At 39.9% G+C, this 15,690-nt stretch overlaps 1 protein-coding gene across 3 annotated transcripts in view; it reads left to right on the plus strand.

Moving 5' to 3' along the window:
- PPP3CC (protein phosphatase 3 catalytic subunit gamma) overlaps positions 1–15,690 on the plus strand; it is a 101,700-nt gene that overhangs the window by 20,642 nt on the left and 65,368 nt on the right. For all 3 annotated transcript variants that reach the window (XM_037983685.2, XM_037983683.2, XM_037983684.2), the window contains exons 2-3: positions 15,016–15,213; positions 15,560–15,684. In XM_037983685.2, the coding sequence (XP_037839613.1) occupies positions 15,016–15,213; positions 15,560–15,684 (323 nt within the window). The remainder of the gene's footprint in view (positions 1–15,015; positions 15,214–15,559; positions 15,685–15,690) is intronic.

A 15,690-nucleotide genomic window follows, 5' to 3' on the forward strand; every position in this document is an offset into this window, starting at 1 on the left:
GCTCACTGCAACCTCCGCCAACCGGATTCAAGTGATTCTCCTGCTTTAGCCTCCCGAGTAGCTGGAACTATAGGCATCTGCTACCAAGCCTGGCTAAGTTTTATATTTTTAATAGAAACGGAATTTCACCATATTGGCCAGGCTGGTCTCGAACTCCTGACCTTGTGATCTGCCCACCTTGGCCTCTCAAAGTGCTGGGATTACAGGTGTGAGCCACCATGCCCAGCTGAAAATCTTTTATTTACAGCACTTTATGAGCCATATTTAGCAAACATAGTTCCACATATGAAGTTTATTTTTAATGATAGGGGGTTTTTAAACTTGAGTTTTAGTATAAATACACAGTATAATAAAAGTTTGTTTACATTAGATATGAAGCTAATTATCACCCCTAACTGCTGGCTGGTTTTCTAGAATTGTAGAAGCAGGTGGTGAATTTTCCTGTCTGCTGATATCCAAAACACTCTGATTCCTGGGTGTTCCAGCAATATTAGATGTTGGTAATACTACTGTTGGTCGATTAATTTATGATAGTATTATATTCATCTCTAAAGTCTAATTCTATTTATTTTTTGAGTAAATAGTACAGTAACATGGCATAACATTTTAAAAAGTATGTGGTAAAAAGTCTTCCTATCCCTAACTGTCAGCTGCCAGTTCCCTGCCATGGGACTGTTAAATCTCACCACCAAAGACCACCAAGAAAACATCTGTAGTCAAAAATAAGTTACGCTGATACAGCTTGCTGCAGGAAGGAGTAACATACATCAGAAGAGCTGTGGGACCTCTCAAAAGGATGGAGTTAGGAAAGAGGATATACAGGGTTTTAGGAGCTTTTAGTCACAGAGTGATGTTAGGATAAAGTTAGTAGTCTGGGCAGGGATTGGCTAGCATATGTAATTTGAGTGAGTTGCTGGAACAGTCAGTAGTTTTGCCTCTAGGACACACAAGTCCCTGAGGATTTACTGTTAGATCAGTTTGTGGTACTAGAACATAGGGTCTGGGTGAGCTGATATTAATGAAGGTTTGAGGCTGGGCACAGTGGCTCACACCTCTAATCTCAGCGCATTGGGAGGCTAGGACAGGAGGATCACTTGAGGCCAGGAGTTTGAGACTAGCCTGTTCAACTTAGTGAGACCTCAGTCTTAAAAAAAATTTTTTTAATTAAAATTAACTGGGTGTGGTGGCACGTACCTGTAGTCTTAGCTACTTGGGAGGGTGGGGGGGAGGATCACTTGAGCCCAAGAGTTGGAGGCTGCAGTGAGCTATGAACATGCCACTGCACCCCAGTCTGGGTGACATAGGGAGACCCTGTCTCTTAAAAAGAAAAAAAAAGGTTTGAGCTTAGATGGCCTGTGATGCACAGTATATTGTGGTTTGATTTGGTTCAGTTTATCTGTTTTGCAAGTACTAGTGCTTTTCTGCGTATCTGCGAGCAATTTGTAGTGTAATTGCAGTTTGGTTTTCATTTTTAATCTCTGTTTCTGATCATTCATCAGCTAAACTGGAACATTTACCTTTTAGGGAAGGTGATCAATCAGGATTTCAAACTGTTGTTTGATGGGTTGTGAATGTTTATGAAGCTTTGATGGTAGACATTTTGGCCTGTACAGGCACCAGGCCATTTTGTTCTTTTTCTTTTTTTCTTTTCTTTTTTTTTTTTTTTTTTTTGACAGTCTTGCTCTGTCGCCCAGGCTGGAATGCAGTGGCATGATCTCTGCTTACTGCAAGCTCCACCTCCCGGGTTCACGCCATTCTCCTGCCTCAGCCTCCCGAGTAGCTGGGACTACAGGCACCTGCTACCTCGCCTGGCTAATTTTTTGTGTTTTTAGTAGAGACGGGGTTTCACCATGTTAGCCAGGATGGCTTCAATGTTCTTTTTCTTAGATGATAATTTGTTGAATCAGCTGGTGTGACAGTGGCTGCACAGCAGCATTTAAGACTCTAAAGATAACACACTTGGCATCTGCAACACACTGAAACTCAGACAATTATTATTCAAGTTTAAAATAATGCCCCATATATCCCATAATCTATTTGGATTTTCTTTTGGGCAACCAAATTTTTTTTCCCCTTTAATTTGGATATGGGTCATTCACCTTTGCAACTGTCCTATATTTGGTTTATATTTTGCCAAGGATAAGGGTCTTGATAGTACTAACAGTAAGGAAAAGTTATCTGTTAACAGCCTAAAATCTTACAACAGTGGAGAGAGAAGAAAATGCCAAGAGAATAAAGGAAAAAATCATGCAAGTCTGTAGTCATCAGTGGCTTCTGGCATCTGGGAGGTTGTGTTCTGATTATCTTGGACATAAATAGTCTATTCATATTATCTTCTGCTTCTGGACCACAACAGTTCTGGAAATCCTGACTCAGCCACTGTTTGTCCATGGCAATGATGTCGGCAGTATGTGTCATTAATTTATTCTCTCTAGTGTCAGTAATGGGTGCATGATACAAACATTTACAAAAGTTCTTTTGATAAATCTTCCACAGGGCTCAATTCCTATCTTTAGCTTATAGCCAGGAGCTTTAGATGAATGTAAGGAAGAAGCGGAAACCACCTGTGGATCATGGGACTGTAGGCTTTAGTTGGTTTATTATATTAACCAGCATTATCAGAATGGAAGGGAGTGGAATATTCTGTTGCAGAAAGTACATAATGAGTTTTATGAGTAGTTAGTCACTGATTATCCTAGAAGTAAGAATATCTCACAAACAGGGAGGACATTAAGTCTCTAGGACTTTCTTTCATTTATCCTATAAGGTATATTATAAGTTTCACCAATCCAAGTTTACTGAAACCAAGTTTACTGAATCCTTTTTTAGATAGCTATTGTGGCAGTCTTTGTACTTGAATGTATGTTTTCTTTTTTTTTTTTGAGATGGAGTTTTGCTCTTGTTGCCCAGGCAGGAGTGCAATGGCGTGATCTTGGCTCACCACAACCTCCACCTCCTGGATTCAAGCAATTCTCCTGCCTCAGCCTCCCAAGTAGCTGGGATTACAGGTGTCCACCACCACACCCAACTAATTTTTTGTTTTTTCAGTAGAGACGGGGTTTCACCATGTTGATCAGGCTGGTCTCGAACTCCTGACCTCAGATCCGCCCTCCTAATATTTTCTTTAAACCTCAGCCTCCTAATACTTTCTTTAAACTGAAAGATACTTAAATGTTGAAGTATATTTATTTTTAACACATGTTATTATACATGATTAAATTAGGAAGGCTTAACTTTCCTTATGATTTGTGAGGTTTTTTTTCCCTTTTAACCCAAATTTAATAAAGCAAAGATTTCTCACAATAGTTTTGAGTTAATTAAAATTCAGAGTATGCCAAACAAAGCTAATAATTTTTATAATCCTTTAAAAAATTTTTAATAAAGTAAAGGACTAAAGCTTTGTTTTACCTAATGGCCATTTAGTATAAACCCAAAGATGTTGTAGGTGTAAAAGACATCTTAACAATTTCTTATTATTTACTTATTTTTTTAGAGACGGTCTCGCTCAGTTGTCTAGGCTGGAGTGCAGTGGCTCAGTCACAACTCACTGCAGCCCCAATCTCCTAGGCTCAAGTGATTTTCTTGCCTCAGCCTCCTGAATAGCTGGGACTATAGGTGTGCACCACCACACCCAACTAATTTTTATGTGTTTTTGGTAGAGACAGAGTTTCACCAGCTGGTCTCGAACTTCTGAGCTCAAGCAATTCACCCACCTCAGCCTCCCAAAGTGCTGAGATTCTTTTTGTAGGTGTGAGCCATCATACCTGGCCTACTTTTTGCTTTTTGTTTTTTAACTGATGATTCCAAGAGCCTGTTCAGTGTTTAGCACATAGATGTAGATAGCTGTAGTCTTTACTTAAGTTTGAATGAAGTGAGTTATGTGTGGGCTGAGTTCACTCAAAGCTTGCCTCAGCTAGGATTATTGACCATATACCCACTTCACTGGAGAATGAGTATGCCAAGAGACCGAGGCAGAATTTGCAAAATCACTTCTGCTGCATTGTATTTGTTAAAGCAAGTCACTAATGCCAGTTCAGATTCTAGGGGAGAGACATTAGACTCTCCATTTTTTTTTGAGACAAGGTCTCACTTTGTCATCCAGGCTGGAATGCAGTAGTGCTATCTTGGCTTACTGCAGCCTCAACTTCCTGGGCTCAAGTGATCCTCCCACCTTAGCCCCGGAAGTAGCTGGGACTACAGGCATGTGACACCACATCCAGCTAATTTTTGTTGTATTTTTAGTAGAGACGGGGTTTCACCATGTTGCCAAGGCTGGACTCAAACTCCTGAGCTCAAGCAATCTGCCTGCCTCAGCCTGCCAAAGTGCTAGGACTACAAGCATAAGCCACTGGGCCTGGCCTTAGACTCTACCTCTTGATAGGATAAAGTCAGGTCACTGCTATGCTTTATATATGACCCCCAGAAGCGTATGTTGGCTGTTTGGGTGATGGGTATACTAGAAGCCCAGACCTTACCATTATGCAGTATATCCACGTAAAAAACCTACACATATACCCCTTGAATCTAAAATTTAAAAATAAGTATGTGTTGGAAAATTTATCCCAAATGCAATAGTGTTGGGAGGTGGGGCCTAATGAGAGGTGTTTAGGTCATGAAGGCCACCTCTCATGAATGCATTAATATTGATTATAAAAGGACTTGAGGCTGCAAGTTCTATCTCTTGCTCTCTTTTATCCCCTCTTTGCCCTTCCAGTATGGGATGATGCAGCAACCCATGCCAGATGCCTAGCCCCTCAATCTTGAACTTCTTTGCCTCTAGAACTATGAATGAATAAATTTCTATTCATTATAAATTATCCAGTCTGTAATATTTTGTCATAGCAAAGCAAAACAGACCAAGACAGTGAGATTACAGAAGAGTGTGTAGAGTGAGAAAAATTACTGCAGCCATTTTTTTTTGTTTTTGCTTTTTTAAAAAAATTATACTTTAAGTTCTAGGGTACATGTGCACAACGTGCAGGTTTGTTACATAGGTATACATGTGCCATGTGAGTTTGCTGCACCCATCCACTAACTCATCATTTACGTTAGGTATTTTTCCTAATGCTCTTCCCTCCCCGAGCGCCCAATCCCCTGACCAGAACCAGTGTGTGATGTTCCCCACCCTGTGTCCATGTGTTCTCATTGTTCAGTTCCCACCTATGAGTGAGAACATGTGGTGTTTGGTTTTCTGTCCTTGTGATAGTTTGCTTAGAATGATGGTTTCCAGCTTCATCCATGTCCCTGCAAAGGACATGAACTCATCCTTTTTTATAGCTGCATAGTATTCCATGGTGTATATGTGCCACATTTTCTTTATCTAGTCTATCATTGATGGACATTTGGGTTTGTTCCAAGTCTTTGCTATTGTGAATAGTGCCACAGTAAACATACGTGTGCATATGTCTTTATAGTAGAATGATTTATAATCCTTTGGGTATATGCCCAATAATGGGATTGCTGTGTCAAATGGCATTTCTGGTTCTAGATCCTTGAGGAATTGCCACACTGTCTTCCACAATGGTTTAACTAATTTACACACCCACCAACAGTGTAAAAGCGTTCCTATTTCTCCACATCCTCTCTAGCACCTGTTGTTTCCTGACTTTTTAATGATCACCATTCTAACTGGCATGAGATGGTAGCTCATTGTGGTTTTGATTTGCATTTCTCTGATGGCCAGTGATGATGAGCATTTTTTCATGTGTCTGTTGGCTACATAAATGTCTTCTTTTGAGAAGTGTCTGTTCATATCCTTTGCCCACTTTTTGATGGGGTTGCTTTTTTCTTGTAAATTTGTTTAAGTTCTTTGTAGATTCTGGGTATTAGCCCTTTGTCAGATGGGTGGATTGCAAAAATTTTCTCTTTTTGCTTTTTGAGATGGAATCTCACTCTGTTGTGCAGGCTGATGATTGTAACTGACTCCAGCCTCAACCTACTGGGCTCCAGAGATCCTTCTGTGTCAGCCTCCTGAGAAGCTGGGACTACAGGCAGATGCCACCACACGTGGCTAATTTAAAAAAAAAAAACAAATCTGTAGAGATGGGGTCTCACCATGCTGCCCAGGCTGGTTTCGGTCTCTTGGCTTCCAATCTCACTAAGTTGGATTCCCAAAGTGCTGGGATTACAGGAGTGAGTCATTGTGCCTGGCTGGTTGCAGCCATTTTTAGAAAATAAAATGTGCTACAGACATTGTAAGGGCAAAATATTTAACAATAACTGAGATTTCTAAAAATTGAAGATTGGCTAAATATTAATAAATTATGATATAAGTAAATTATATCTACCTAGGAGAAAATTAAAAAAATTTATGGTATTTTAAGGTATCTGTGTACGTACTTATGCATTGAGATATTATCAAAATTTTTTACTAGTGCGTATAAGTACTTAACACAGTAGCAATTCAATAAAATTATTTGAATGAATTAATTGAGGATACTTTTCAATCATTCATAGTTTTTATGGTGAGAGTTTTCATTTTGTTCTGTCTTATTTTATGTGTATTTTAGTTAGATGTTCACTTAGTCTGTTCAAGATGTGTTTTTTGTTTGTTTGTTTGTTTTGAGACGGAGCCTCGCTCTGTTGCCCAGGCTGGAGTTCAGTGGTGCGATCTCAGCTCACTGCAACCTCCACTTCCTGGGTTCAAGCGATTCTCCTGCCTCAGCCTCCTGAGGCAAGCACGCGCCCCCACACCTGGCTAATTTTTGTATTTTTAGTAGAGACAGGGTTTCACCATGTTGGTCAGGCTGGTTTTGAACTCGACCTTATGATCCACCTGCGTCAGCCTCCCAGTGTTCTGGGATTACAGGTGTGAGCCACCACGCCCGGCCTGTTCAAGACGTTATAAAAAAATGCCTTAGACTGGGTAATTTGTGAACAACAGAAATTTATTTCTTACAGTCCTAGAGGCTGGGAAGTCCAAGAGTCAGGTTACCAGCAGATTCTATGTCTGGTGAGGGCCTGTTCCTTATAGGTGGCACCTTCTGTGTATCCTCACGTGGCAGAAGGGACAAACAAGCTCCTTTGGCCCTCTTTTATAATTGCACAAATCCCATTCATGAGGGCACAGTCCTTATGACCTAATCATTTCCCAGATACTCCGCTTCTTAATACCACCATAGTGGAGATTAGGTTTTACCTATGAATTTTTGAAGGACACAGACAGTCAGATCATAGCAGCTGTTAAGAAACATTGAATCAGAAGTTTCTAGTCATTCTTTTTTTTTTTTTTTTTTTTTTGAGACGGAGTCTGGCTCTGTTGCCCAGGCTGGAGTGCAGTGCAGTGGCCGGATCTCAGCTCACTGCAAGCTCAGCCTCCCGGGTTCGCGCCATTCTCCTGCCTCAGCCTCCCGAGTAGCTGGGACTACAAGTGCCCACCACCTCGTCTGGCTATTTTTTTTTGTATTTTTTAGTAGAGACGGGGTTTCACTGTGTTAGCCAGGATGGTCTCGATCTCCTGACCTTGTGATCCGCCCGTCTCGGCCTCCCAAAGTGCTGGGATTACAGGCTTGAGCCACCGCGCCCGGCCTTTTTTTGTTTTTTTGAGGCAGAGTCTCTGTCACCCAGGCTGGAGTGCAATGACGCGATCTCGGCTCACTGTAACCTCCGCCTCCCAGGTTCAAGTGATTCCCCTGTTACAGCCTCCCGAGTAGCTGGGATTACAGGCCCCCGCTACCATGTCCGTCTGGCTAACTTTTGTATTTTTAGTAGAGACAGAGGGTCACTATGTTGGCCAGGCTGATCTCAAACTCCTGACCTCAGGTGATCTGCCCGCCTTGGCCTCCCAAAGTGCTGTGATTACAGGCGTGAGCCACTGCACCTAGCCAGAAGTTGCTAGTCATTCTAAACTGGAAAGTCAATATAATATTTTGAATCAAGCATTTAAAAAACGTCTCCTTTTCATAAATAGTTTATTTTTACATTTTTATCCCTTTCATTTATTTAGGAAAGAAGAATTATGAGTTTTTTTTTTTTTTAAACAGCTGGCAAAATAGAGAAAATATTTATACAGCTTCTGATAGGCATCTCAAATTATTTTGAAACATTTGGGAATATATCTTCTGTAATGTTTTGCCTGTAATAGTTGAATAGATATTCTCATTTGGTAATAACTTGGAAAATACAGAGTGGCCCATTTAAAATGGACTCTGATTTAAAGGTACTGTTGGAGGCATTGGTGACCGGCCATTTTTCCTTTTAAACAGAGAAAGTATGACAGAATCTATTTTCAAGAAACAGCCATAGCAATATTTTTAGTCTCATATGCTCACATAGAATTTTGTCACTCCCCACCAGTAGATGGAATCTATTTCCACTCTTCTTGAACCTGGGCAGGCTTGTGACTCTTCCAACCAATTGAATATGATGGAAATTATGTGATGTGATTTCTGAGCCTATGATATAAATAGGATACAACTGATCTAGCAATCCCACTACTGAGTATCTACCCAAAGGAAAATAAATCAACATGTTTATTGCAGTACTATTCACAACAGCAAAGATACGGAATCCACGTTGAGTATCTATTAGTGGATGAATGGATAAAGAAAATATGGTATATATACACAATGGACTATTGTTCAGCCATTAAAAAAAACAAAATATGTCACTTGCAGCAACATGGATGGAACTGGAGGTCATTATCTTAAGTTAAATAAGTTAGGCACAAAAAGACATATCATATATACTCACTTATATGTGGGAGCTAAAAATTTGAACACATGGAGGTAGAGAATGGAAAAATAGATAATAGAGACTGGGAAGGGCGAGTGGGAGAAAGGGGAAGGATGAAGAGAAGTGAGTTAAAGGGTACAAACATACATTAAGATAGGAGTAAGTTCAATGTTTGATAGCAGAGCAGGATGACTATACCTAACAAAAATCTATTGTACCCAGTGATGAACATCCTAAAGACCCTGGCTTGATACTGTGCATTATATACATGTAATTCCTCATGTATTCTGTAAATTTGCACAAATAAAAAGAGGAAAAAAAAGATACAACTTCTTCCTGGCTCTCTCTTTGTCTTGGGGTGCTTGTCATTGGAACTAAGTCATACAAAGAGGCCACATGTGGGTGTTCTCATCAAAAACCTGAGCTAAGCTGCAGCCAACAGCCAGTATTAACCATGGTACGAGTGAGAAAGCTTTCAGGTAATTCCAGCCTCAGGCTGTCGAGTGTCCTGCTGAGGCTCCAGAAGTTGCGGAGCAGAGACAAGCCAGGTCCACTGTGCCCTGTCTGAATTTATGGTCCACAGAACCTGTGATAGATAATAAATGATTATTGCCTTAAGCCACTAAGTTTTGGGGTAATTTCTTACATGGCAGTAGATAATTCATACATATAATTTCTAGAAACATATAGGGAAATAAAGATTTGCCAGAAGACACATGTATGTAAATGATATATAAATGATCCCTATGGATCATGTATGATCCATATATATATGATATGGGTGATCTGTCTAAAATATGGGTTATATATATATTCTCTGCTGTATCATTTATTTATGTTTTCTTTTTTTTAGAGGCAGAGTCTCACTCTGTCACCCAGGCTGGAGTGCAGTGGCTCAGTCGTAGGTCACTGCAGCCTTGAACTCCTGGGCTCAAGCGATCCTCCTGCCTCAGCCTCCCAAAGCACTGGGATTACATGTGTGAGCCACGATGCCTGGCCCTGCAGTATAGTTTACAATTTTTTGAAATAGTCTAGCTATCCAACAATAAGAAAATGTTTAAATAAATTATCATAAGCACAGTATTTTCGTAAATAAAAATTTCTACATTTTCTATATTCAAAAACAAAGTTTAAAGAATTGGTATATAGTCAATTATGTTATAATGATAAACCTAATTGACTTATATATTTACATAAATAAAGATGATTAAGAACAAAAAAGGCCTTACATCTGGTAAAGGACACGTACCCAGAACATACAAGAACTTTCATCAGTCAATAAGAAAACATATTAAATGTTTTAAATTGAACATTTAAATTTAAATGTTCAAAAGAATTGAACAAGCATGTCCCCAAAGAAGATACTCAAATGGCTGACCATTAAGCAAGTAGAAAGGTCCTCAACATCACTACTCATCAGACAAATGCAAAGTAGAAAACAGAGATACCAGTAGATGTTCACTGTAATGGAATAAAATTTAGCAGATGAGCAATATCAAGTGTTGGCAAGGGTATGAAGTAACTGGAACCCTTCCATACCTTGATGGTGTGAAGGTAAAATGGTATCACTTTGTGAACTGTTGGGTGAAACCAATGTTGACCCCATAAACTTTCAGTCTCCTTCCTGGGTATATGCCCAAGAGAAAATAGTGCTTATGTCCACCATAGCACACATAGAATTATATTCATAGCAACTGTGTTCATAATGGCTCAAATTGGAAAGCTGCTCTAGTCAAAAACTGTGCTGCCCTTATCTTTATTCACGCAGTAGTACTTAGCATGTAGCTACCTGTGTTTAGTTTAATATGTGTGTTAATGAAAATTTATTTAGGGGATTTCACCCCCCAATTTTTTAACTTTAAAACTATGGTTTCACATTTCTTAAAACTTTTCTCTTTTTTTTTTTTTTTTGAGACGGGGTCTCACTCTGTGGCCCAGGCTGGAGCACAGTGGTGGGATCTCAGTTCACTGCAAGCTCCGCCTCCTGGGTTTACGCCATTCTCCTGCCTCAGCCTCCCAAGTAGCTGGGACTACTGGCACCCGCCACTTCGTCCGGCTAGTTTTTTGTATTTTTTTAGTAGAGACAGGGTTTCACCATGTTAGCCAGGATGGTCTCGATCTCCTGACCTCGTGATCTGCCCGTCTCGGCCTCCCAAAGTGCTGGGATTACAGGCTTGAGCCACCGCGCCCAGCCAAAACTTTTCTCTTTACATCAGTTTGGTTTCGGAAGACTAAAAGAAAGAGCTTGTTGCACAGATGGCCCAAAGCACAAATTATTAAAATGCTAACTTTTATCTACATCCAGCTCCAAATATTCAAATATTCCCTTACTCCTTGATCATTCTTTTTTTTTTTTTTTTTTTTTTTTTTTTTTTTGAGACCGAGTCTCTGTCACCGAGGCTGGAGTAATAGATATATATGGTCCCCTATTCTAAGGTGATACAGTCATGCATCTGAGAAATGTGTCATGAGATGACTTTGTCATTGTGAGAACACCATGGAGTGTACTTACAGAAACCTAGATGGTATAACTACTACTATACATAGCCTATATGATATTGCCTATTACTTCTAGGCCACAAACCTGTACAGCAGGTTACTGTACTGAATACTGTAGGCAGTTACAATACAATGCTAAGTATTTGAGTATCTACACATATCTAAACATAGAGAAGGTACAATAAAAATACAGTATAAAAGATAAAAACTGGTACACCTGTGTAGGGCACTTAACCATGAATGGGGCTTACAGGACTGGAAATTGCTCTATGTGAGTCGGAGGTGAGTGATGAGTGAATGTGAGGGCCTAGGACATTATTGTACACTACTGGAGACTTCATAAGCTTTATAAACGTTGAACACTTAGGCTACACTAAATTAAAAAAAAAATTTTCTTGGCTGGGCGTGGTGGCTCATGCCTGTAATCCCAGCACTTTGGGAGGCTGAGGTAGGCAGATCACTTGAGCCCAAGAGTTCAAGACCAGCCTGGGGAGCATGGCAAAACCCCATCTCTACAAAAAATACAAAAATTAGCCAGGCATGGTGGCGCACACCTGTAGTCCCAGCTACTCAGGAGGCTGAGGTGAGCTAGGAGGTTTAGGGTGCCGTGAGCCATGGTTGCACCATTGCACTCCTGCCTGGGCAACAGAGCAAGATCCTATCTCAAAAACAAAAAAAAATTTATTTCTTCAATAGTAAAGTAAACAGCATACTGTAATTGTTTATAAATGTTTCAATTTTTAAAAACTTTTGGACTTTTTTATAATAACACCTAGCTTAAAACACAAATACATTGTATAGCTATAGAAAATAATTTTTCTTTATATCTTTATAGGCTTTTTCTATTTAAAAAGTTTGATTTTTTTTTAACTTTTAGAATATTTTGGTAAAAATGCACACACACACACACACACACACACACACACACACAGAGCCTAGGTCTACACAGGGTAAGGATCATGAATATCGCTGGCTTGCCCCTCTACATCTTGATCCACTGGAACACCTTCAGGAGCAGTAACAGGCATGGAGCTATCATCTCCTAGGATAACAATACCTTCTTCTGGAAGTCCTCCTGAAGGACCTGCCTGAGGCTCCTCTTGAGGAGATGTCACTCTTTTCAGAAATTGACCCATGTGTTTTGCTTGGTTTATTTCTATTTTTTATTGTAGATTTGTTTGTAAGCAGTTAATGCAGCATGAACGTTCCTGTGTATTAATGAAAAGCTTTCTGTTTTGGGGGTCCATGTTTTCACACTTCTTAAGGAGTTTGTTGAGGTCTGCAAAAGCTCCCAAACCCTTCACTGTGAATTTTCTTGGTGGTTCTTTTTCTTTCTGCAGCAAACTTCTTTCTCTCTTGCTGCTTCTTCAGCTGTGCATTCCCATTCCAGTTCCGACTCAGTCAATTACTGTGACGTTATTGTGGCTATAACGTTACTAGATGACAGGAGTTTTTCAGCTCCATTTAACTACAGTCCATTGTTGACCAAAACATCATTTTGTGGCACACAACTGTATTTAGTTAAGGTTAGGTAGCTGCTATCAATTTTTTGGTGAAATTTAAGTAGTGAAAATGAGTCAAGTAGTAGCTAAAAGCATGATGAAACTTACAATAGCACTTTCTTTACTTGTAAATGATACAATATGGTATGGCTAGATTAAGTCTTTTAAAAATACCCATAGATTTCAACTTGGTTCTTAAACTTGGTTCCATAAAGCTGGAAGTGGAACCATTGGACATATATCAGAAATTCAACTGAACGCCTCCTTTTAAATTTATGGTTTACGGACTTGTGGCTCTTCGATCCCAGGGGATCTAAAGTAGACTGTGTTCTAAAGTAGGCACATAACGAGACAACAGCCAATTTGAAAATATTAAATGAAGTTGCTAATTCTCCATGATATTATATATATAAACTTTGTACCTAATGTAAACTGAAGGTAATTGTTAGCATTTCCATTTCCAGATTAGAAAACATAACTGGACTTCCCTTATTGTTGGTTTTTTTTTTTTTTTTTTTGAAACGGAGTCTAGTTCTGTCGCCCAGGCTGAAGTGCAGTGGCACAATCTCGGCTCACTGCAACCTCCATCTCTCAGATTCAAGCAATTCTCCTGCCGCAGCCTCCCAAGTAGCTGGGATTACAGGCGTGTGCCATCATACCCGGCTAATTTTTGTATTTTTAGTAAAGACAGGGTTTCATCATGTTGGCCAGGCTGGTTTTGAACTCCTGACCTCAGGTGATCCACCTGCCTCGGCCTCCCAAAGTGCTGGGATTACAAGCGTGAGTCACCGCACCAGGCCCCTTATCCATTCTTTTATGCTCTGTTACTATAGCAAATTATTCTCAGACACAGCTCCATCCTGGTAGTAGTGTTCTTGTTATTATCAGTAACAAAATACCTTAAGCTACTGCTTTTGTTTTGTTTTGTTTTGAGATGGTATGTTGCTCTGTTGCCCAGGCTGGAGGTCAGTGGCACGAGCTCAGCTCACTGCAACCTCTACTTCCCGCGTTCAAGTGATTCTCCTGCCTCAGCTTCCCGTGTAACAGGGATTACAGGCCCTTGTCACTACACCTGGCTAATTTTTGTATTTTTAGTAGAGACGGAGTTTCACCATGTTGTCCAGGCTGGTCTTGAACTCCTGACCTCAAGTGATCTGCCCGCCTAAACCTCCCAAAGTGCTAGGATTACAGGCGTGAGCCACTGTGTCTGGCCTAAGCTACTGCTTTTTAAGAATAAAGTATATATACACGGTTCCCCTGATGAGGAACTATAGTGAGGCTGCTATTTTGTTTTTTAATTTTTTTGGAGATGGAGTTTTCGCTCTTGTCACCCAGGCTGAAGTGCAGTGGTACAATCTCGGTTCACTGCATTCTCTATCTCCTGGATTCAAGTGAGTCTCCTGCCTCAGCCTCCTGAGTAGCTGGGATTACAGGTGTGCGCCACCACACGCAGCTAATTTTTGTATTTTTAGTAGAGACGGGGTTTCACCCATGTTGGCCAGGCTGGTCTTCAACTCCTGACCTCAGGTGATTTACTCGTCTCAGCCTCCCAAAGTGCTGGGATTACAGGCGTGAGCCATGGTGCCTGGCACAGACTTCTAAGACATAAGTGCTATTAGGTCAGTTATATGGGAGAAATAAATGCCATTTTAGTATTGTGATTACTTTTATTTTCTTTAACCATAGTTTCATTTTTAACACCATAGATAGAAAAACAAAGATACTCGTATCACCTAGTGTCTTATTTATAACTTGTTCCCTGAATCAGCTTCAAGTCTTTCATGTTTATGTATAAAACATTATAGGGCTGGGCACGGTGGCTCACGCCTGTAATCCCAACTCTTTGGGAGGCCGAGGCAGGTGGATCACCTGAGGTCAGGAGTTTGAGAGCAGCCTGGCCAACATGGTGAAACCTTGTCTCTACTAAAAATACAAAAATTAGCCAGGTGTGGTGGCATGCACCTGTACTCCCAGCTACTTAGGAGGCTGAGGCAGAAGAATTGCTTGAACCCAGGAGGCGGAGGTTGCAGTGAGCCGAGATCATGTCACTGCACTCCAGCCTGGGTTGACAAGAGCAAGCCTCCATCTAAAAAAAACAAACAACAAAAGCCATTATAATTTATGCACACACAAATCTTTAAAATGACTTTGTGACCTTTTTATACTTAGAATTGATGATTTATGATATATAGTATCTTAGAATTTTTTTCCCACGTACTAGTATTGTGGATGTGAAGTCATGGTGATTTATTAGGTTTAATTTGTCAGGTAACAGGATTGTGTTCTGTTTGTTCTTTATATGTTTAAATATTTTAAATTACTATTTTTTTTTTTTTTGTAGCTGTCCCGTTTCCTCCAACCCAACGGCTTACTTTCAAGGAAGTATTTGAGAATGGGAAACCTAAAGTTGATGTTTTAAAAAACCATTTGGTAAAAGAAGGACGACTGGAAGAGGAAGTAGCCTTAAAGATAATCAATGATGGGGCTGCCATCCTGAGGCAAGAGAAGACTATGATAGAAGTAGATGCTCCAATCACAGGTATAAAAAGTATTTGCATTATACTTTTTACAGTATAGATTTGCATGAGCAATTTTGAGAAATAATTACAAATAACCAGCTAAAAAGTGGTGTGATAATTTTTCTAGAAATTATAAGACGGTCAGGATTGGTTAGGATATTTGTTGTTAATTGAAGAAATACAATTTTAACTGTCTCATATTTCCAGTAGAACTTTAGTATGAATAGATTGACTATAGTTATATAGCCGTCCTGTCAAAAGCTAGAGTGATTTAAGTTAGAAGTTAAACTGTGATCCTTTTTGGTGTAATGCCCTTTGCCTTCTAAGATATAATTTCTCACCTCACTTTGTAACTTTTTTTCCTAGTGTGTGGTGATATTCATGGACAATTCTTTGACCTAATGAAATTATTTGAAGTTGGAGGATCACCTAGTAACACACGCTACCTCTTTCTGGGTGACTATGTGGACAGAGGCTATTTCAGTATAGAGGTAAAA

The sequence above is a fragment of the Chlorocebus sabaeus genome, chromosome 8 (genome assembly GCF_047675955.1).
Source record: "Chlorocebus sabaeus isolate Y175 chromosome 8, mChlSab1.0.hap1, whole genome shotgun sequence".
Taxonomy (NCBI): Eukaryota; Metazoa; Chordata; class Mammalia; order Primates; family Cercopithecidae; genus Chlorocebus; species Chlorocebus sabaeus.